Source organism: Gracilinanus agilis, chromosome 2 (assembly GCF_016433145.1).
Source record: "Gracilinanus agilis isolate LMUSP501 chromosome 2, AgileGrace, whole genome shotgun sequence".
NCBI lineage: Eukaryota > Metazoa > Chordata > Mammalia > Didelphimorphia > Didelphidae > Gracilinanus > Gracilinanus agilis.
In genome coordinates, this window is record NC_058131.1 from 505093842 (window position 1) to 505118254 (window position 24413).

The following is a 24413-nucleotide window of genomic DNA, read 5'->3' on the forward strand; positions in this document are numbered from 1 at the left end:
AACCCAGTCAGTTGCCTGTCAGTTTTTCATCTGTAAGAAGAGTGAGCTGGAACTGATATCAGGTGTCTAAAGTCCCTCAATGCTCCAAATCTCTGATCTAATGATCTCTACACTATGATGATGTAACAGAGTAGAACTTTTATAGTTATTCCTAGAAAAGAGATGGGTGCTAATCTTTGACCTTTGTATCCCCCCATTGCACCATATATAGCTTATATACATAGGGGATGCTCATTAAAAGTTTCCTGAATGAATGTAACTGCAGTTAATATCCTGTGATTCAATTGCAAAAATCCATTTTTAAGGCGGTCTTAAGGAGAAAGGTAGATTGGTGGCACAGTAGATAAAGTACTAAAACTGGAAGTAGGAAGACCCCAGTTCAACCCAGTCTCAGAAATTTGCTATCCATGTGGCCTTGGGCAAGTCATTTAATCTTTGTCTGCTTTGATTTCTTCATCCGTAAAATAGGGATAATAAGAACACCTACCTCCTAGGAAGGACTATTGTGACCAAAAGAGATAATATTTGTGAAGTACTGTGCAAGTACTTATTTATTTTTTTGGTGCAAAATTTAAAGAGTTATTTAATGCTAAGTATTATGGCTGTTTATATTACTAAAAGGTTAACAGCACTATGCAAACTTTATTTATTTTTCTGTGTGCCAACATTAAAGAGTTATATGAATGCTAACTATTATTGTTGTTTATAATATTAAAAGGTTAATAAAAAAGAAAGGAAAAAATTATTATGTTTATTGACAGCTGTCTACCTGAGATCTATGACATTGCTTTTAAGCACTGGGCAAGTACTAATTTGTATAGGTGATTATTTGGGGCCTAATCAATGTTTTGGCTTTTAAATAAAATCACTAAAATTTACCGGCTTTTGGTATGACAATCTCTTGGCACTAGGGTATAGTCTTTGTGGAGCAAAAATAACAAAATAAAATAACACAGTAGTGAACTGCAAAGCCATGCTGGGGAGACGGGGTCCCCTGTAGGCCAATACAGGCTTCTGCCAGGCCCCAGGAGAAGTTTGCTGTCAGAAAGTTAATGGTGTGTTAATAAGACAGGACTCCGGACCATATGACAAAAACATCTGCTAATGAATATCCTCGTTATAAATCTTGGTTTAAGAAAAGCCACGAGAGAGGGAGAGGATAGAAAAACTTCCAGAGACAGAGGATACCTCCCCAAGTGCCAAGTAAAATTTGCCGCAGGCAGAGTCAGTGAGGGGATTCCCAGATGGGGCAAGTAAAAAGTAAGATGAGGCATGAAGGATGCCAGTGCTAGCACTGCCATCTGCCACAGAGAAATCATGGAACCTCCCAGAAGCTTGATTCCCTACTCTATAACTGGGGATAATAATATTTACATCATCTACCTTGCAGGGCTGCTCTGATGATCCCACCAGGTTAAAGCCCACCAATTGTTTTCTAACTTACTGGAATATATAAATGTGAGCTGTTATGGGGTCCCAAAGCCAGGGAGACCTGGGTTCAGGTTTATCTGATGATGGGACCTTGGGCGAATCACCTAACCTCTTGACACTCTATGAAACATTCTTTAAGACCGTAAGCTGCCCATGGCTCATAAGGAAAAATGCTTTGTATGACTTCACAGGTAAAATCAATATCATGGGGTGAGAGAGAATTTGGAACTCAAAAGATTTTCTTAAATGAATGTTAAAAAAAAATGTTTAACCCTTACCTTCCGCCTTAGAATCAACATTACATATTGATTCCAGGGCAGAACAGTAATGGCTAGGCTATAGAGGTTAAGTGACTTGCCCAGGGTCACCCAGCTAGTGTCTGAGGTCAGATTTGAACCCAGGACCTCCCTATCTCTAGACCTGGCTCTCAATCCACTGAACCACCTAGCTGTGTCTTCTAATGTTTTTCTAGATAATTTTCCTATGAGACTTACTTTGCTTCCATCAAATTTTTCTTCTTCTTTTTTTTTAAACCCCTCCTTTTTGTCTTAGTAACAGCTCTAGGACAGAAAGGCAAGAGTTGGGCAAATGGGGCTAAGTGACTTGCCCAGGATTATATAACCAGAAAGTGTCTAAGCCAGATGGAGCCCAGTCTCGAAGCCTGGTTCTCAAACCTAGCTGCTCCCCCCCACCATAACCTCCCCAATATCCTTGGGGGGGGTCTCCCCAGCATCCATCATACATGTACTGTTTCTGCTCCTCGTGGAACTGCTCCTTGTTCTCTATATTCTGTTCCAGAAGCATCTTGTTTTGCTGACTCAGGATCTGGATCTGGTTCAGGAGATGATGGTTCTCTTCTTCCAAGTTCCCTTTGAGCCGGGCAAGCAGCTGAAACACAGAATACACAATGGCTCACAAACACGGAACAAGGCCTGGAGATTTCCATCAGGCTTGGGTAGTGAGTGGGGTGTCGGAAGGGGAGCCAAGAGTCTCTGGGAGCAGATGCTATATTGAATACTCACTCTGCTCCCGGCTGGGAGAGGAGAATTTCTAAGAAGGAAAGAGCGAAGGGGTAGGTGCTACCACGGACATCTTGAAGACAAACGTGCCCCCCCTCCCTTCCTGTGGTGGTCCGGGCTACACATGGCCTGCATCCTAGAGTTAATGTATTAGACCAGGGGTCGGCAACCTTTTTGGCCATGAGAGTCATAAATGCCACATTTTTTAAAATGTAATTTCGTGAGAGCCGTACAGTGCTCACAGTGTGCACTCTGGTAACAGTGCCTGAAAAAAAATTGACTTTATGGCTCCTGCAGAAAGAGCCATATCTGGCCCTCAAAGGAGCCAGATATGGCTCGAGAGCCATACGTTGCCGACTCCTGTATTAGACTATACTATGGTTGATTACATCATAAATTATAGATCATATATTAGACGATAATAGGATCGTAACACCAGATGGTATTTTATCTCATTACACAATGGCAGCTCAGGAAGAAAAAAAAAAGAACCACAAATGGACGTCCTAGAGATGAGAGCTTAGGGGTTCAAAATGGAACAGTGAGCAGGGAGGGAAATGAGCATTTAGAAGACATCCACTATTATGTACCAGGCAATGTGTTCAACAAAAGCTTTACAAATATCATCTCATGAAAAATGCCATCCACTTCCAGAAAGGACAGCAAGAAATCTGAGGACAAACTGAAGCTTTTTTAAAAATCACTTTATGTTCCTTGCTTTTTTTTTTCCTTCTGGCAACACTGTTCACATGGGAATATATTTTTAATAACTTTACATGAATAATGTTTATTTTATGTCTTCTCATCTCTGTTGTTACTACTCTCCTCAGGGGGGACTATGTTATTGCTGTGAATTTTTATTTGAATTTGACCCTAATTTAGAACAGAAGACTACTTCCCAGAATTCAGAAGGCGCCATAAAAATGCCCACAGAAACCATGCACTGCACCAGAAGATCCAGAGTGAACTTTGAGATATGGTGAATTTGAACTTTGGGGGGTTGAATGCATTTTTTTTGAATGGACACTCTTATGCCAAAGGGGACTGCCCTCTAATTGGCACCTAACATTGGTTTTGTTTTTTCTCTCTTTTATTTCCCTTTTATCTCCAAATTATTTAAGTTTTAATTTGATTGTTTCCATGATCTATTGGGGAGGCTGGTCTCCCAAAGGATCACAGGGGGGAATGTATAGTTGGAAAATCTTGAACCCCTGGAACTGCATTGCCCAAAATTCCTTTCTGTATTACCCACAATTCCTTTTGCTTTTCATATAGGTGCATTGTTACGTGGTCTGTATCTAGTCTGGGTTCCCACTGCCACTCCCTCTCTCTTCCATGTGAATTGAGTGGTGAATGTTCCACTGTGTTCTCTAGCTCTCTAGTTAAATATTAATAAATCTTTATAAATATTATAGTTTGGAGATACTGAATATTAATTTTAAAATCCACATCTCAGAGGGTAGAAGAGGGTCTGGAGAGAAGGAATGTGGATCTGAAAAAATTTTAAATTAATGTTTAAAAAAATGCAATAGGGAGCAGCTGGGTAGCTCAGTGGATTGAGAGTCAGGCCTAGAGATGGGAGGTCCTAGGTTCAAATCTGGCCTCAAACACTTCCTAGCTGTGCCTGGGAAAGTAATTTAACCCCCATTGCCTAGTTCTTACCATTCACCACTCTTCTGCCTTAGAATCAATATATAGTATTGATTCTAAGATGGAAGGTAAGGGTTAAAAAAAAAAGGTATAAAAAATGCAATAAATATCTTTTGAATGGGAAGCAAAATGGTGAAATGGAAAAAAATTGGGTCTTACAATGGACTGAGTCAAAAATGAACTAGGTAGTTCAGTGGATCAAAAGCGAGGCCTAGAGTCTGAGTTCAAATCTAGCTTCAAACATTTCCTAGCTGTGTGACCCTAGGCAAGTCACTTAACCCCTATTGTCCATCCCTTGTTGCTCTTTTTCCTTGGAACCAATACACAGTATTGATTCTAAGATAGAAGGTAAGAGTTTTAGGGATTTTTAATTAAAAAATAAAAAGGAAAGGAGAGGTCAAAACAATACACAGTACTGATTCTAAGACAGAAGGTAAGAGTTTGGGGGTTTTTTAATTAAAAAAATTAAAAAAGAAATGAAAGACCAAACCAATACACAGTAATGAGTCTAAGGCAGAAAGTAAGGGCTATGAAATTAAAAAAAAAAAAAAACCAACAATGAAAGTTCCAGTGTTCCTCCTGCCACTCACTAGCCATAATAGCCTTGCAAGGTCTGCTGGGTTTGTCAAAACACTCTGGGCGAGCATTCTCCTGCCCAAGCCTACACTCTATACACACATACCTACCACCCAAGAGCAACGGGCAAATCCCTTCATCCCTCTGAGTCTGTTTGCCCAACTGTCCAAAGGGGATATTATGCTTCTGATGGATGCTTCCATCACAAGGTGGTTCCAAAGTTTCTCAGTGCTTGAATAAAGGCAGGCTTAATGTCCTAATGATTCACAAAACGGAGAAAGATTCTCCTTCCAGGCAGCTAGAGATCTGTGTTCAAATAACTTAGGCCAGACTGGGGTTGTGATTGGATGGTAAGACTAATAATAACGATGATAACAAAAACAATAGCAATTATAACTAGTATTTAATCATCATGATAACAATAGCAATAATAATGGCTAACATTTACATAGTGCTTACTACATGCCAGGCACTATACCAGGTGCTTTGCACATATCAAGTCACGTCATCCTTTCAACAACCCTGCGAAGCAGGTGAGGAAAATGGGAAACTGACAGATAGTGATTAATGACTTGCTCAGGGACACACAACTAGTTAGGCTAGACTTAAATTTGAGCCTTCCTGACTCCAGGCCCCATAGAGCATTGGTTGAGTCAAAAGGACTATATTTGAATCCTGGCTTTATTTTTTATTAACTACAGAATTTCACCTAAGTCATTTCCTCTCTTTGTTCCTCAGCTTCCTAACCTATAAATGGAGAGAGTTTGGACTGGTTTCTAGTGTCTCTTTCAGATCTAAATCCTAATTACATATGATAATGTCCCTATCATCCTCTGATGGGGTCTGCTAAGGCTTCTGGAATTTTGATTTTTCCAGCCCCAGGAATTATATTCTTTAGGGAAGTACCAGAAATAGTAGCATCCCCACTGGAAAAACACATGATGAAATTTTATGTTCTCACAAGGTACCACAAGGAAACACCTGGTAATAGAAAAGACTCTGAATTAATTAATAAGTATGGAAAGAATGTTAGACTGCAGAAATTACCAGCAACAGGGATAAACCTGCTGTGAGATCCAAGGAAAGTCATTTACCTCTGGGGCCTTATCTTCATTTATTATATTGTGACCCTATTTGGAATTTTCTTGGCAAATATGCTAGTGTTTTGTCATTTTTCTCTTCATGTCATTTTTCCAGATGAGGAAACTGAGGCAAACAACAGTAAGTGACTTTCCTTTCCCTGGATCACACAGCTAGTAAAGCTGAGGCTGGATTTGAACTCAGGAAGATGAGTCTTCCTGGCTCCAGACCCAAAACTCTATCCATTGTGCTACCTAGTTATCCCTATTTATTTACAGAATGAAGATAATGCCTACCCGATGCACTTCATGATAAAAGATTGGACTTGGAGGGAGGAAGACATAGGTTCAAATTGTGTCTCTGATATTACTAAGTGTTTGACCATGGGCAAGTCATTTAGTCTCCAGCATAGGACCTAGCACACAGCAGGCACTTAATATGCATTTACTGATTCATTGACAACCTCTCAGTGGTCTGGGGGATTCTCTTCACCCCAAGTTCAACACCCTCTCTGGGCTGCTTCATCTCCCTACTAGTCATGTTGCCATCTTGGAATGATCCCAACCCAAGGCCTCTTCTCACCACTGTGAGTCCCTGGCAGGGCAGACATTTCGTGAGGTGTTCCACTCATGCTCCCTTTACTCCCAGCTCAAACCCTTCTCTTTTCTGTCTCCCCTTCCCACCCACTGGGGAGTACTCCAATGTACCTCCTGTTCCTGCTGACCAGCTCTCCTTTATATTTTAAAAGTCTTTCCCTGGTGGAATGGAAATTCCTTGAGAGTAGAGACCATCTTAGGGTTTGTTTTTGTTTTTTTATATTGTGTCTCTAGAACTTAGCTGGGTCCAGATCTGACTCTCTAGCTGTGTGACCTGGGCAAGTCACTTAACCCCTATTGCCTAGCCCTTACTACTCTTCTGCCTTGGAATGGATACCTGGTAAGGGTTTAAAAAATAAATAAAATAAAACAAATGCTTGCATTATCTAGCTATCTATCTAAGACTCCAAGTGACTGAGAAATTGCATTAGCAGACATTTCCATAGTTAAAAGAGTTTCTCACAATGATGAAATCATGGGTCACCTCTTGCCTCAAAAAAAAAAAAATACCTAATATGGTCTGGTTTGTTGAGCAGCTGTGTGGTGAAGTGAATATGGTATGGGCCTGGAGTCAGAAGAACTGAGTTCAAATATGACTTCAAACACTTAATAGCTGTGTGATTCCAGGAAAGTTGCTTAACCTTGTCTGACTCAGTTTGCCCATCTATAAAATGAGCTGGAGATGAAAATGTTAAACCATCCAGTATCTTTATTAAGGAACCCCCAAAAATTATACCCAAAGGACTTTAAAAGAATGCCTGCCCTTTGATCCTTTCATACCACTTCTGGGTCTGTACCCCAAAGAGATAATAAGGAAAAAGACTTGTACAAAAATATTTATAGCTGTGCTCTTTGTGGTGGCAAAAAATTGGAAAATATGGGGATGCCCTTCAATTGGGGAATGGCTGAACAAATTGTAGTATCTGATGGTGATGGAATACTATTGTGCTGAAAGGAATAATCAACTGGAGGAATTCCATGTGAACCAGAAAGACCTCCAGGAATTGATGCAGAGTGAAAGGAGCAGAACCAGGAGAACATTGTACACAGAAACTGATACAGTATGGCACAACTGAATGCAATAGACTTTTCTACTAGCAGCAATGCAATGATCCAGGACATTTCTAAGGGACTTATAAGAAAGAATGCTATCCACACCCAGAGAAAGAACTGTGGGAGCAGAAACACAGAAGAAAAACATTTCCTCGATCACATGGTTCAATGGGGATATATATGATTGGTGATGTAGACCAGTGATTCCTTGTGGGTGCTGCAGCGATCCAGGTGGATGGTGATGGCCACAGGTGCATTTATCTTTCCTATTAATTGCTATTAAAATTTTTTAAAAAATTAATTTCCAGAGTGTTAAGTAATATTTTTTCTGGAAAGGGAGCAGTAGGCCAAAAAAGTTTGGGAACCACTGCTCTAAATGATCATTCTATTACAAATATTAATAATATGGAAATAGGTCTTGCTCACTGATACATGTAAAACCCAGTAGAATTGCTCCTTGGCTATGGGGGGTGGGGGGGAGGAGAGGAGGGAAAAGAACATGAATCATGTAACCATGAAAAAATACTCTAAATTAATTAAATAAATAAATTGTTGAAGAAAGAAATCCCCTAATGGGGATCATGAAGTTGGATACCATTGAAACTACTGAACAAAAAGAATAAGGTTTACTGTATAAAATAATTGGCAAATTTAGGTATTGAGATCTACCCTATCACTTCCATAAAGAAACCAGTTCCTCAATATCCAGATGTCTGAATTTTAATTGCCTTCTTGGTTCCTGGGAAAGAGTCAACACCTTGCTACAAATCTCTCCAAATTCAAGAATCTGGGCAAATGAAGTCATTTTTAAAAGGAGGTGAAAAAATACCAGGGAAAGGTCAGGTAGATGTTGATCACCCAGAACCCAGCCATTGTCCATGTAGCTTTCTCTTTGCCTTTGGCAAAAGCTGAACCCATCTGCCAACTACTTTCTGCCCACCACCCAAAAAACAAGCCACAAAACAGACTAGGGGGAAAATTTCCCTCAATTCCTAATATTGTGGGTATATCATTTTGCTCAAATAATATGAACAATCTCCATGAAAACAATCATGGCATGTCCATTGGAATACACATTTCCCTGTAGGTGCCATAACCGCCAAACCCAAGAATGCTAACATCTCAGTGAAAAAACTATAGGTCTCCCAACGAGCATCTCATTCATTCTACCATTAGACAAGTTGCTCGGTGATATGGTAGATCTCATGCTCAGCTCACAAGCAGGAAGTCCTGGGGTTCAAATCCTGCTTCAGATACTTGCTGACTGGGAGACCCTGGCCAAACCATTTGACCTCATTCCACCTCAGTTTTCTCATCTGTAAAAAAAGGGGTTTGAGTCTTTTCCTCTCTAAACCTATGCAATTGGATGAGAATCTTAAAAAACAGTCTGAAAAGTTAGCTTGGGCAGGGATACTGAAGGGGGACGTGACTCACTTCACAGTGGTTATCCAGTTTGGTCATGGAGATATCCATGTTTTGATGCTGCTCCTTTAATTCATCAAACCGGGCTTGCCAGCGGTTCAGCTCCAGCTGGGAGTTGTTGAGGGAGGTCTTCAGTTCCTTTGTATGGGAGTGAAGTTCTTCATACTCCCCCTTCAGCTGGTCGTGCAGGAAATTCACTCTATAAAAAAGGAAAAACACAATGAAAGTGAAAGGAGGCCAGCTACGTGGTAAAGAAAAGGGAATTCTGAGTTTAAAATCAGGAAGATCTGAATTCAAATCCAATTTTAACTATGTGGCTCTGGACATCACTTACTACCTATGGGCCTCAGTTTCCTTATTTTATATATGTTATTATGTATAATAATAATGACTATTATTATTATTGTTATTATTATTATTATTATTATATAACAACAGGGTTAGACTCAAAGGTCTCTAAAATCCTTCCAAACTCTAACGAGAGAATCCTATGATCTATGACCAATTATCTGTGTGAATTCATCAAATTGCATATTCTCTTTGAGTCTCAGGTTCCTAAGATGTAAAATAAGGGGGCTGGACCAGAGGCCCTCTAAAGGCCATTCTGGCTGTAACACACTTCAAAGTCTAACTCTTTCTCCCAGCCCTGAGCTGTGCCAAATTGCTCCTTTCTAACACGCAGAAATGAAGGTGCTTTTTGACCAAAAGGTGATATGTAAATTCAATTGTACAAATATTTATCAAATAATTAGTATGTGCAAGAAGCTATACTAAATCAGAATGTCCCCTCCCCCCAAAATCCAAACCACAATCTTATAATGACCAGTATTGCTAATGTTACTATCTAACAGAATTCTTTAGAAAAAGTTTTCTTTAAGAAAAAATACAAAATTTAGCATATGATAGCAGTTTAAATGGTTCTCCTAGGTTTGAGACTTTAGGGGGCTTTGGTGCTAAAGAGACTTGGTATTTTGGACAATAGAGAAGATTCTGAATTTCTTTAAGGAGATGAAGAAGGAAATGAGTTATCCTTTGAAAGAAAAAAAATGTACCAAGATGTTGGAGAAGAAACAGTTTTTGCTCTCTCTCACCAACTGCTGACAAAAAAAAGAGAAAAAGTATTCAAAAGTGCCTTCCCCATGAGATTGTGACATTCTTGAGGATAGGGACTGTCTTCTCCTTTTGTTATCTCCAGATCTTAGTGCAGTGCCTAGCACATAGTAGGCAATTAATAAATGATTGAGAATTGACTGGTGTAGACAAATCATTGAAGGCTGGGTGGAGGAGTCACTGACCGTTGGTCAGTCCTATCTTGTACTGGCGCAAAGTCAAGGCTATATCTGTGAGGTTACTGGGTTATTACTCAGATTGAAAGCTAGTTATTTCAACACTATGTAAATATTTCTTAATCCTAACACACTCTTCCCCCTATTTCCTTAGATCTATCTTTTCTAAGCAAACATTATAACAGGACAAAATGGAATTATAAAAATCCCAGTTGTTTTTATACTCATTTGAGAATTTAGACATTTTGTGGAAAATGTATGGTAAGTTTTCAGGGGCTTTTTGGTCAATCCATGGATCCTTTTCCCCTCCAGATGAGTGGATGGCCATCAAATATTAACTTTCCAGAGACATCTCTGATCTTTTTGATATCCTTTTTCCTCTGGTTCCAACTCTTTCCACCCCATCCCTTCTAAATTAGAGGTCCTTAACCTAGAGGACTGTGAACCTTCTTTTAAAAATATTTTGATAATTGTATTTCAATATAATTGGTTTCCTTTTTAAATCTACATATTTGATTTTGTGAATTTAAAAACATTATTGGGAGGAGTGTATAGGGGTTCACCAGACTGCCAAAGGGGTCCACAATACAGGAAAAAAAAATCAGAATCCTTGCCTTAATGGATAGAGAGAGCCCTAGGCTAAGAACTTTCTTAGAGGACACCTTCATGAAATAACTCTGCTTTTTTTCATACCCTCCTCTTCCTTTCAAAGTGACTCAATTTTAGACTTTTCTGGGCTTCTGAGTAATAGATTAAAAAAAGAAAGAGGGAACTTTTAAGTAATACTGAGTTATGAGGGGATGGGAGGGGTTGGGGGTGTCATCAATAGCTGGCTCAAGCACTGGTTATTAAATTTTCAGTGTGAACATTTACCTGCCTTATAAATCAATAAATTTTACGAATCAGAGATTAATGCATTCATTGTTCTGTTGATTATCTAGCCTTAACATAACGATGGAGAAAATAATCATAACATAAACTTTAAAAGAATGTCTCAAGTTTTCAGAGACCTGGTTGTTAAACATTTATCAGCATAACCCAAGTTCTCATCACTGGGTGAAAAAGATGAGAGAAGCACAGGGAAGCTTGGGCACGATGAAAATCCTTATACCCAAGTATCCAAGTCGGGGACTCTAATTGACAAAAGCAGATGACCAGTCAACAAGCTTTAAGTACACATTCCAAAATAAATAAAAAGCAAGCTAGAGGAGATTACTAGGGCATTGCCTGATCTATTCTAAATAAAGTTCATGATTAGTTTAATGATTAGAGCCCCTGCCTGTCTTCCTCCATCATGCAACCTGAGTCTCACCTGTCCAGCTCTTCTCTCAGCCTCTGGTTTTCTCCAGAGGCAATCACAGTTGTTCTTTGTTCCTGATGTAAAGCTTCTCTCTCTGCTTTCAAAATGCTCTCCAGCTCTTCTAACTCTGCCTTCTGTTTCATCACACCACTGCATCTATTAGAAAAAAATTAATTCCATTTAGACACTTTGTGAAAAAGGGATAGTGAAAGTTATCAGGGCCCCTGGTTCCTTTATTCCCCAGGTAGAAAAAGATCCAAGAGAGTGGATATCCCTTCAAATATTAATAATGGCTGCTGTTATTATGTATTAATAATATTAAGCAATATGATAATGTGATAAATACATAATTAAATGAAACAATAAATATTATTAATGATCACTAATTATTAAATAATATTTATTTGCATAAATATTAGTTATAATGTAAGAGGTATCATTAATTTAAAATATTATTAATGATCACTAGTTGTTATTAAATAATATTTCTTTATATAAATATTAATTATAGAATGCCATAAATGATAGATATTAAATAAAAACATTATTGATCACTACTTATATTAAATAATATTTATTCACATAAATATTAGTTATAATAATGTGATATATCATTAAATAAAATAATAATAATAAATATTATTAACAATTACTAATCATTCCCTCCAAATGAAAGGTTCTCAACTATTAAAGGCCAGCTTTAAAAAATATTTTGCTAATTGTATTTTGATATAATTAGTTTATTTTGTGAATTTAAAAAACATTATTGTGAGAAGGGGGCCTACGTTTTACCAGATTGATAAAGGGGTCTACAATAAAGGAAAAAGGTAAGAAAAGGATGGAGAGACCCAGGTCAAAGCACTGAATCCTATCGGTTTTTCCCACATACATTTTGGCCCTCCCTTCTAAGGGAATAAAGGACAGACAGTCAATGAGCTCCAAAGGTATCCTTGCAATTGAAAGAGAAATTGAGGAAGGCCCCTGGGATGCTGGGCAGATCCCCAGGCCCCACCTTGATCCACGTGAGATAACACAGATCAAACCCGCACAGGATTGGGCAGGCAGGGATGGGCTGCTATCAGAGATGCTGTATTGGAAGTAATAGCTAAACTGATGCGCTGAAGGACCTACCTGAGAACTGGATGACGTACAAAATTCTGTACTCGGGGCTGAAAGGGACAAAAGCACCAACAAGCCTTTCCCAGATCTCTGGGAGCATACAAACGCTAGAACTGTTCTGTTTATTCAGTCCTTTAGGTAGCAGACTGGCCAGAGTAATGGATTCGGGGTCATAAAAGATCTAAATTCAAATCTTACCCCAGAAACTTGTTATCTGTGTGAGCCTAGGCAAGCCACTTAAACTCTCTGTTTTCCCATTTGCAAAATAAGGATAATAATACACAGGACAGTAAATGAAGAGTAAATGAGGTAACATATTTATAGCATTTTGCAAAGTTTAAAGCACTTTACAAATATTAGCCATTGGTAACAGTAGTAAAAAGCTGTTGTTGTTTGTTGTTTGGTGGTGGTGGTGGTTGTTGTTGTTTGGTGGTGGTGGTTGTTGTTGTTGTTGTTGTTTGGTGGTGGTGGTGGTTGTTGTTGTTTGGTGGTGGTGGTGGTGGTGATTGTTGTTGTTGTTGTTAAACCTCTTATCTTCCAGTTTGGAATCAATACTGTGTATTGGTTGTGGTAAGGGATAGGCCAATGATGGGGAACCTTTTAGAGGCCTGGATGAGGGAAGAAATGTCCTCAGGTGCTCTGAGAGCCCCCTCTGGCACGTGTGCTGTAAGTTCATCACCACAGGGCTAGGCAATGAGGGTTAAATGACTTGCCCAGAGTCTCACAGCTAAGAAGTGTGTGAGGTCACATTTGAACCCAGGACTTCCCCATCTCTAGGCCTGGCTCTCCATCTCTGCCCCCATAAAAATATAACATAGTTTTAAAGTTGCTGAGGGCGCTGAAAAGAACTTAAATGACTGTCTTAAGATCAAACAGTTGAGATGTATCCATATTAGAACATATTTAAACACACATTAGAGAGAAACAAAGAGCTAGGTGAAGTTTACATAGACCTAGCTCTACAGAATTCAGTTCAAAACCTTCAAGCAGAAGTCCTCAATTTGGGGACCATAAACATTTGTTTTTTATATTTTTTAATAAGTGTTATCGATGTGTTTTGTTTTTATATTACAAATATTTACAGATTACTCCCATTTGTTTCTCTCTAATATGTGTTTAAATATGTGTTATCGTTGTCTGTTTTGAGGGATAATAGCATGGTTTGTAGAAAAGAGGACTAAAAATAGTCTGGGAAAGGGTCTAGGCTTCACCAGATGACCACAGGGTTTTGACACCCAAAAAAGGGAAGGATCCCTGCCTCTGATCCGGTCTATTCCTAATTAAAAATCTCATTAACATCCATGTCTCCACCATGTTTTTTTCCTGGCACATGACAGCCTCTTAGTAAATACTTCCTGATAGTTTGCTCAGAGTTGAGCTTTCTTCTTCAGCTCCTGGAATACTGGGGGGTATTAAAGAATAATCATCCAATTCCTTACTATCTGACGGTGGGTTGGCCTGCCTCAAAAACCTACTCCAAGCAATCCTCCATCCAGCTGTATAGAAGTCATCTCCCTAAAGCTCGGGTCTTATCACGTTGTTGTTTATTTATTTATTTTTATTTTTATTTTTATTTATTATTATTATCTATTTTTATTATTATATTATGTNCCCTGCCTCTGATCCGGTCTATTCCTAATTAAAAATCTCATTAACATCCATATCTCCACCATGTTTTTTTCCTGGCACATGACAGCCTCTTAGTAAATACTTCCTGATAGTTTGCTCAGAGTTGAGCTTTCTTCTTCAGCTCCTGGAATACTGGGGGGTATTAAAGAATAATCATCCAATTCCTTACTATCTGACGGTGGGTTGGCCTGCCTCAAAAACCTACTCCAAGCAATCCTCCATCCAGCTGTATAGAAGTCATCTCCCTAAAGCTCAGGTCTTATCACGTTGTTGTTTATTTATTTTTATTTATTATTATTATTTATTTTTATTATTATGTTATGTTATATATTACTAGGTAATATATAACATTATATAATGTGTCATATTTTATATATATATGTATATATATAATATACATATTATATATTTATCCAATAACTCTAGTGGCTCTTGTTCACCTGCAGGATCGAATATAAAATCCTCTGTTTGGCCTTCAAGGCCACATTCCACCTTTCACCCTCTTCCCCAGGTCCTCTCATCCAGAAATGCTGGCCTCCTGGCTGTTTCTGCAACAAGACATTCCATCTCTTCTTTCTGACTCTGCCTAGAAGATTCTCCCTTGCTCATCTCCACCTCCTGGCTTCAAGGCTCTGCTAAAATCCTACATTCTAGAAGTCTTTCCAGATTTTCTTAATTCTAGTGCCTTCTAGTTCATTATCTCTGGTTTATCCTGTATATGGCTTATTTGTATTTAGTTATTTGCATGTTGTCTCTTCCTGCTGGGTCATGAGCTCCTCAAGGGCAGAGATTTTTATCTTTCTTGGTGGACTGGCATAAATTTTAAATTATCCCCTGAACTAAATTCTTTTTTTTAAGTATTTTTTCATTTTTTAAAGTATTTTTCCCCAGTGACTCAAGATGAAAAATGCCTTCTTCCATCTGAGAAAGAACTAATGGCACCTGAATGCAGATTTCATTTCTTCTTCTTCTTTTTTTTTTTTTTTGCATTTGAGATCTCTCCCACAAAATGACTAATATGGAAAAATGTTTTATCCAACTGCACATGTAAAATTTATATCAGATTGCTTACTGTCTCAAGGAGCAAGGAGAGAAAGGGAGGGAGGGTCCAAAGAAGGAAGAGAATTTGTAACTCAATACTTTTAAAAATGAATATTAAAAATATTTTACATGTAATAGGGGAAAATAAAATGTTATTAAAAAATACCTAAATACGGGCATAATGTTTTCTTGCATTTGTTCTTTATTTTAGGGAGAGTCAGAAACTATAGTAACTTTGAGGCCACTTCCTTAGTGGGTAATATTACTGGTGATGTAAGGATCATAAAAACTCTATGGCTCTAAATTCAAAGGGACTTCAAAGTCAGAACCCACCTTCCGATTTTTCAGCTTAAATAAAACAACCTGAGGCATGGGGTAAAGTGACTTATCCAAGATCATAAAGCAGCATGTCTTTGTATACAGCCCCTGAGAGAATTTATTTTGCTTGACTATAGACATTTATTTCAATAAGAAAGCATTTTTTCATTTTTTATTTTTTTAAATATTTTTTCTGAACTAAATTCTTTTAAAAGAAAATTAACTTTCCCATTCCCTTTGAATGCTTGATTATTCTAAGCTCTTCCTTTTTTCTACTGAAACTGCTTAGCGTCTCCTGTAGGCAATAACGACTTCTCACTTACATGTAAGTCATTTATATGAATGAAAAAGAATTTATCAAGTACTCACTAGGTAGCCAAGCCCTGTGCTAAGGACTGGGCTATAAAGAGAAAAGGAAGCTATTATGCAAATATAATACCAAGTAAAGTACTGAGTAAAAATAGTTCGGGATCTAGAAACAAGAGCCTTGGGTTCAAGTCGAAATTCTAATCCTTACCAGGCCTTGTAACTTTGGACAGAATTCTAGGAAGGAAAGTATCTAAGGAGCCATCTAATCCAAAGCCCTCATTGTACGGCCCAGAAAACTGAGGTTCAAAAAAAAAGTCAAAATGGGGGGCAGCTGGGTAGCTCAGTGGATTGAGAGCCAGGCCTAGAGACGGGAGGTCCTAGGTTCAAATCCAGCCTCAGACACTTCCCAGCTGTGTGACCCTGGGCAAGTCACTTGACCCCCATTGCCCACCCTTACCACTCTTCCACCAAGGAAAAAATACATAGAAGTTAAGGGTTTAAAAAAAAAAAAAGTCAAAACCCTGGCCTATGAATGAACAGATAATTTGAGCCAAGGCTCAAATTCAAGCCCCCTTAGTCCAAATTCAGAGTTTTGTTTTGTTTTTTTTTCTTCAATGATTTCATCTGTCTCCTCATCTATAAAATGGGGATGAAAACAATAACATTACTTGATCTCCCTGGGGTTGACGGCAGGGGAGCAATATGTTAAAGCAATACTGCTTTTCAAATGAAAAATAAAGCTAGTAAAATCACATACAATGAAAGGTAATTTGTCACTGCAGGCAAAGAAAATCATTTGAAATCCACAAGTATCAACAAGTTTCTTCATCTTCTCTTTCTCAGTTCTTACTGGTCCTTCAGCTAAATTATAATCGACAGAGAGTAGCCGATGGAACAGACTCAAAAGAAATAACTGAGGATGAAAATCAAGGCTTTTTTTTTTCTTCTTCTTCTTCCTGGCCTCCTCTAAGGCCTTATAAAAATTTAACTGGCTTCCTGAGATCTTCCCTGCGCCTCCCTCCTGGCAGTGGGAAAGCTTCTGTGTTAGGGCCAGAATGAATAGAAGCCCAGGGGTGGGGAAAAGATGACCCCGAAAGCTCTTTTCACACATGGGAGCTCCTTGCACCTCGCCTCCTGTCGCCCAGGGTCCAGGCACAGAAGTGATTAGGAAGCCGGCTCCCCAACAAAGACCACCCGGGGGTTGCTATGGTGACTCAGCCAATGGCCTGCCCAGGAGCCCTCACACCAGTTGTGGCTGACACCAACTCCTTCCTTGGGCCTCGGGTTAAAGATTTTTTACAAGGGGACATCCACGGATCCCAAATGGTCCAGACACTAATATTCAAGAGAGTCCTTTATGACCCTATAGACCGTAGCCCTGGGATAACCAAACTTTCCAAATTGTCCAAATTATTTTGCTTGACAAGTATTTATCAGTTCTCTACTATGGGACAGGCACTGTGCTAGCTAAATATTGAAAATATAAAGAAAGGCCAAAAAAAAAGTTTCTGATTTCTAGGTTTTTGTTGTTGTTTGAGTCATTTTTTAATTGCATCCAACTTATTAAGGCCTCATTTGGGATTTCTTTGGCAAAGATAATGGAGTGATTTCCCATTTCCTTCTTCAGTTCATTTTACAGATGAGGAAACTGAGGCAAACAGGGTTAAGTGACTTGCCCAGGGTCACACAGCTAGTAAGTGTCTGAGGCCAGATTTGAATTGAGGAAGAGGAGTCTTTAGGATGCCAGGTCTGGAGCTCTATCCACTGCACCACCTAACTGCCCTGCTCCCAAGGTGCTTGGATTCAAACAACTATATAGATGGAGATGGGGATGGGAATGGGGACAGGGACAGGATAACCAATAGAGGAAAGGCACCAGTCTTTTTTTTTTTTAAACCCTTATCTTCCATCTTGGAGTCAATACTGTGTATTGGCTCCAAGGCAGAAAAGTGGTAAGAGCTAGGCAATGGTGGTCAAGTGACTTGCCCAGGGTCACACGGCTGAGGCCAGATATGAATCTAGGACCTCCCATCTCTAGGCCTGACTCTCAATCTCTCAATCCACTGAGCTACCCAGCTGCCCCCAAAAGGCACCAGTCTTAAGGGGGATTGGAAAGTGCTTTTGCTTTAATCTAAAAAAATTAGGACTTGAATAAAATGTTTCCAACTTACTTCTTTGTAGAGGTGAGAGATCCACAGTTATTATATATTTAACTATGTTTTTGTGTGGGAAGCCAATAGGAGAATAGATAAAAATCTGAGACTCCTCTTTTGATCCCTTTTGTGATCCTTGTGATTTCCTGTTGAAAAGTATTGTGACCTTATTGAAAAGCTTTAAGTTCCTAGCAAACCTGAATTTAAAGGGTTAATACTGTTCCCCTTTGCCCAGGAATGCAGCTACAGCCAAGGCCAAGACTTTAGCAGGGGCAATTCAACCCTGAGAAAAATACTCCCAACTTGGTTTTCTGATAGGAACCAGTCAAAATTCAGCCTTGGCCTTGGTCTATTCTGAAGCCAATGTTTTGTGTTTTGATGTGACATAATTTGTAACTTCTGCTCATCTGCAAAGTTTCAGGGGGGTTCTTTTGTGTGAAATGAGTCTTGAAATATATATAATAAACTCCATGCTCCTGGAGACAGAGCTGGAAGCATGAGGTAAAAGACAACTCCCTGGTCCTGTCCTTATTTCCTTATCAACTAAACTGTCCTTATCAGACTATCAGAATGATAAAGAGATCTTTTTCAATGTATCAGATCAGTTGGGCTTTTGTTTTTCCTCTTTAAAAAATTCTGTTTGTCATCTGGGAGGGGAAAACTTGGGGTAACTATGGTGATGTAAGAAATAGGACATAGCAAGAAAAACTGAAGAAATGAAAAAGAAAAAAAGATGGAAATGAGGAAAGGGGATGGTTTCAAAGAAACCTAGGAAGACTTGTATGAACTAAGGCAAAAGGAAGTAAGCAGGACATTTTATATAATAAAATAAGCATCTTTGCTTCCCTCATATGGCTTGATTTCCCACGTCCCTCGCCATCCTGATGCCCCTCATCTAGATACATATAGTCTGTCAATGTCCTTTCTCCCATGTAGGGCCCAGAAAGGAATACTAATGTCCATAAAGCAGTTTGTAGACCTTTCAAGGACTTTGAATGTCAGCTGAAATAATTAAAAAAAAAAAAACAACTTAATTAAGGTCCCCTCTGTGAGGGCTGAGATTTTAATTTAGGTCTTTAGGTTCTAAATTTGGGAAAGGGGGGGATTTTCAGGGCTATCTGTAGACTCTCTCTCCCTTTTAGAAGGAGAAGAAGAAACATGAAGCAAGAAAAAAAATGACTAAGAAGGCAGGGATGGAAGGGTTGAATGGGGTTCAGTTCCTGACCGGTTAGGCGAACATATGCCACTTGTTAACTCTTGCTGCTATTGGGGAGGTTGGGGGATCGTTGAAGTCACTTGCTTAAAAAAAATCAGCCATTCTCCATCTCTGGCACACGTCCTGGGGGCTGTCAATCCCTCTGATAGAATTAGGGAGAAAAGAGCTCTTCACCTGCCTCTACAACTTCAACAAGTGTGATTTCTAATATTTCTCTATGGGGTCAAATAGAGCAAGACTGATTCTAATTCCTTTTGCCCCTTCAAATGCAAAAACAATAGCTAACATTTATAGAGAGCTTACTCTATGCCAGGCTCTATGCTAAGCATTTAACAATTATGATCTCTCATTTGATCCTCATCACAAGCCTGGGAGGTAGATGCTATTATCACTCCCATTGTACAGATGAGTAAACTGAAGCAAACAGCCATCATGATGACAGACTAATGACCTGTCCAAGGTCACATAGCTGGTAAGGTCTTTCTGAGTCCAGGCCCAATGCTTTATCCACTGTGTCATTCACATTTTTCTCCAGCCCTTTTTGCTCCTCCAGTAAAATCTTCTTTTCTCCAAACTAAACAACCCTACGTACTTCCCTTGGCCCATCTTCATGGGTTTCTAGTCCTCTTCTTTTGAATGAACTCCAGTTTCTCAATGTCCTTTCTAAAATGTTTTGTCTGGAACTTAATAAAATAATTTAATTACAGTTATCCGAGATGGTTTCCCACTAACACTAGCTGTCTGAACATAGACAAATCACTAAACTTCTTGAATCCAATCCCTCACCCATAAAATGGGGATGATAATAATACCAGAAAGACCCATCTTACAGGGTTGATGTGATATGGAAATATCAATTGAAATAAAATATGAGAATTATTTTTATGTGAATTATTATTTTAAGATTACTTAAATTTATTTTAAGATTTAAGATTATTATTTTAAGATAAACTTAAAGACTTATTTAATTTTAAATTATTATTTAAGATTATTTAAGAGATAAGGGCTGAAATTTTAAATTATTATTTAAGATTATTTAAGAGGTAAGGGCTGAACTTGGGATCAGGAAAGGCCTGTGTTTGAATCCTGACTCAGACATTCCTCAGCTACATACAATATGGGCTACTCACTTCCCTTAGTAATAAGATAATTACTAATAAGACTAATTAATTTCACTTAATAATAAGAAAATAATACTGAGAATAATGATTTATTTCAATTAAGATAACGAAAATGAAAATTTCACTTAATAAGATGAGAATTTACTCCCCTCAAGAAGATCATTAGTCATTAGAATAATCATTCATTTCATTTAATAAGATATTGAGAATGATCATTTCACTTGGTAAGATCATGAGAATAATTCACTTAATAATTAATGAGAATAATAATTCACTCCCCTCAATAAGATCGTTAATCATTAGAATAATCATCCATTTCATTTAATAAGATATCAAGAATGATAATTTCACTTGGTAAGATCATGAGAATAATTCACTTAATAATTAATGAGAATAATAATTCACTGCCCTCAATAAGATCATTAGTCATTAGAATGAGAATTCATTCCCCTTAATCATAAGCTATTAATAATGAAAATAATCAGTCACGCCTATGCCTATAGGGTTGCTTTTGAGGACCAAATGAGCTGGGATGTAAAAATGCTTTGTAAACTCTGTCCTGAGCCAAGTGGGCTCCTGTTGCCATCACAGAAGGCGGTGCTGCAGCAGGAAGCTCCGGGAGGCTGGCTTTCCCTTTCCCCAAGCTTCGGGAGGGAGTCTGAGCTTTCTCTCCGGCCCTTCCTTACCTGTCCTCCAGCTCCTTGTGTTCCACCTCCAGGTTCTTGTGGAGGGTCTTGAGGCAGCTGTGCTGATGGATGAGCATCTCGTACTCGCTGGACTGCCGCTCGTGCAGGGAGCTCAGGTGCTCGTGGTCCTGAAGCAGCGACTCGTAGGCCGCCATCATCTGCTCCTTCTGCTTCAGCAGGTTCTCGTTCTCGTTCTCCTTCATCGCTTGCTGGTTCTGGAGCAGAGTGTACTGGGCGGTGAGAGAAGAATTCTGAGAGCTCAGGGTCGAGTTCTCGACCTTCGGAGAAAGAAAAACACGCCAAGTTATTTTCATGTACTTGGTCAAATACCGATTCTGCTGGGCTATTTGTGTAACTTTGATTAACATCTTTTTTTTTTTTTCCTCCTTCATTTTCACACTTTTGGCTTTATCGATGTGTTGTTTGGTTGCATTACAAACATTTATGGATCGCTCCTCCTTCATGCAAGGCTTCCCAAATCAAAATGAAAGAATGATGTAAAACGACTCATTGGTGGTGGGGTGGAGATCCCTTGAACTTGGCAAAGATACTAGAGTGTTTTGCTATTTCTTTCTCCGGTGTTTCCCCATTTTACAAAAGAAGAACTGAAGCAAATAGGGGGATAAGTGGCTTGCTCAGGGTCACAAAGGAAAGGTCTGAGGCTGGATTTGAACTCGGATATTCTCAACTCCAGGTCCAGTGCTCCATCCACTGAACCACGTAGCTCCCCAGAACTAACACTACAGTGACCCCATTAGGACTGTGCTCTTACAGGAACGGATGGAAGGCTTACAGCCTGCCCGAATGCGGGGCTGTCCAATTCAACTCGCTGCTTTTATAGATGAAAAAAGCGGAGGCTTGGGGAGAAAGATGGCGCGCCCAAAGCCACCCCTGACTTCAGTCACCACTTATAGGTCCTCACTGTTAAGTAGGCGAGCAAAGAATCTGAAGTTTGGGGAATCTCAGAGTTAAAAGAGACTATGGGTCATTTGTACACAATTCTTTCCTGAGTAGGAAGCCGCTCTGGGGTATATCTACGGAATTATCCCCCAGCCTTTGCCTTAAGATCTTTAAGGGAAAGAGAGCCCACTGAAATAGTTTGCAAAAACAGAACGTTATGGAAATGCTTACTGACCACGAGGATCCCCTATAAATTAAATTTCCAGTAACACACACTCTTGGTTCCTAAAAAGCCAGAAGGAGGAGCAGATTTCATTCCCAGGCAATCCATCTCCACACTGATGTAGTTCTCACTGTTATGGAGTTTTTTCTTACAATGAAAACTGTATCTGGCTCTTTGCAACTCCTACTAATAAATCTAATCTCTGTCTCTCTATTTTAAATTATAAAATGCTTACCTTTTGTCTTAAAATCGATAACTAGGTATTGGTCCCAAGTAGAAGAGGGGTATGGGCTAGGAAACTGGGACACGGGACTTGACCAGGGTCACATAGCTGGGAAGTGTCTGAGGCCAGATTTGACCCCAGGACCTCCTGTCTCCAGACCTGATGCTCTATATACTGAGCTACCTAGATGCCCAAAGTCTAATCCCTCATGCACAAAGATAGTTTTTCAAGTACATGAAAATAACTTGTATGGAGCAAGGGGGAAAGGGAATTGGGCGGCTCAGTAGTAGATTGAGAGCCAGGTCTAGAAACTCCTGGGTTCAAATCTGGCCTCGGACACTTCCTAGCTGGGTGACTATGGGCAAGTCACTTAACTCCCATTACCTAGCCCTTCCCACTCTTTTGCCTTGGAACCGATACACAGTATTGATTCTAAGACAGAAAGTAAGAATTCTTTAAAAAATTTAAATTAAAGTTAAAAAATTTTTTTAACATTAAAACAAAATTCCTCATTGGGGTTGCCTTTTAGGGATGAAATCCCAGGCCTCATTTATTTAAAAAAAAAAACCAAAAAACTTTTCATGTATGTGATAACCCTTTCCTAGACTGGAAATTCCATTAGGGCAAAAACTATGCTCATTCACAAATAAACAAACAAACAAACAAATAAATAAGATCTAAATGGATAGATAATTTATAAATAATGTTAAAATAAACAATAATAATAATAAAATAAATAATAAATATTAATATAATAAAAATAAAACAAATAATAAATTTAAATAAACATGGCCTTTTCCCTAGCTTCTAATACAGTGCTCTACAAACATTCAGCACTCTATAAATATTTGCTTCGGTAAATAACCCATGTCATTCTTGTTGCCTATAGGAAGACAGTTCCTTACCATCCTTGAGTCTAAGGTAAGAGTGTACAATAATAATAATAATAATAATAATAATAATAATAATAATAACAACAATAATAACTTTTATGGTCTCCCCCATACCCAATATAGTCTCTTTTCTAGGCTGAAGATCCCAAGTTCTTTCAAATCATCCTCTTCCTAGAGGGATTAGAAGCCCTTCATTATCCTGGTTGTACCTTCCAGCTTATCAAATGTCCTCTTAAATGTGCAGCCTAGAACAGAGTAGCTCAGATATGTTCTCACCCAGACAGATTACACCAAGACTCTCAGTGTGGGATGGTACTTTTGGAGAAAAATGATGGAGGTTCAATTCTCCCCTTTTGACAAGGCTCTGAGCCTCAGTTTCCTCATCTGTAAAATGAGAGGGTTGGACTAGATGGCCAGTTCTTCCAGCCCTAGATTTAGGATCCTCTGACCTTCCTGTGGCCAGATTTGAGCCAACTCCAGGCCCGGCATTCTGTCCACCATACCACCAGTTGTCTTAGTTTTCTTGCTAGCTCCCTGTCCCAAATGGTTTTCTGCACAAATAACCCCTGCTTGAGCAACAGCTTGGAGCCACCAACCTGCAGTTGGGCAGTCTGCGTCTGCAGGGCCGTGTTGTGTTCCTGGAGGAAGACGCTTTGCTTCTGAAGTGTCAAGACCTGGTTACCAAAGGCCACATTCTGGGATTCCAGGTGCTTGACCTGTTCCTTGAGCAGCTGCTTCTCCGCATGAAGGGCGGCATTCTAGGGGAGGTACAGAGTCCACATGAGTGGTCATTAACATGATTAGGGAACATGCAAAACGGGAACCCGATGGGACACGCATGAGCCTCTTCTGCATAACCACTCTTAGGTCCTAAGGCCTACTGAGAAGCTAAAATCATGGCCTTTGGCTTTTGCAGACTCTCTTTGGAATACCTGCAAGTCTAGTTGTAGCAGTAGTAGTGGTGGTGGTGGTAGTAGTAGTAGTAGTAGTAGTAGTAGTAGTAGTAGTAATAGTAGTAGTAATAGTGTAATAATAGCAGCAGTAGTAGTAATAGCAGTAACAGCAGTAGTAATAGTAATAATAGTAGGAGTAGGAGTAATAGCAGTGGTAGTAGAAGTAGTGTGAAATAAGAATCTGTTACCATAAAAACTACGATGCCCGGTAAAAAC

General features: G+C 39.1%; 1 protein-coding gene across 1 annotated transcript in view; it reads right to left on the reverse strand.

The window, feature by feature from the left end:
• CCDC88C (coiled-coil domain containing 88C) overlaps positions 1-24413 on the reverse strand; it is a 249078-nt gene that overhangs the window by 45995 nt on the left and 178670 nt on the right. The window contains exons 19-23 of the mRNA XM_044659995.1: positions 23841-24002; positions 21006-21283; positions 11426-11569; positions 8840-9026; positions 2174-2319 (exon numbers count right to left, since the gene is read on the reverse strand). Of these exons, the coding sequence (XP_044515930.1) occupies positions 2174-2319; positions 8840-9026; positions 11426-11569; positions 21006-21283; positions 23841-24002 (917 nt within the window). The remainder of the gene's footprint in view (positions 1-2173; positions 2320-8839; positions 9027-11425; positions 11570-21005; positions 21284-23840; positions 24003-24413) is intronic.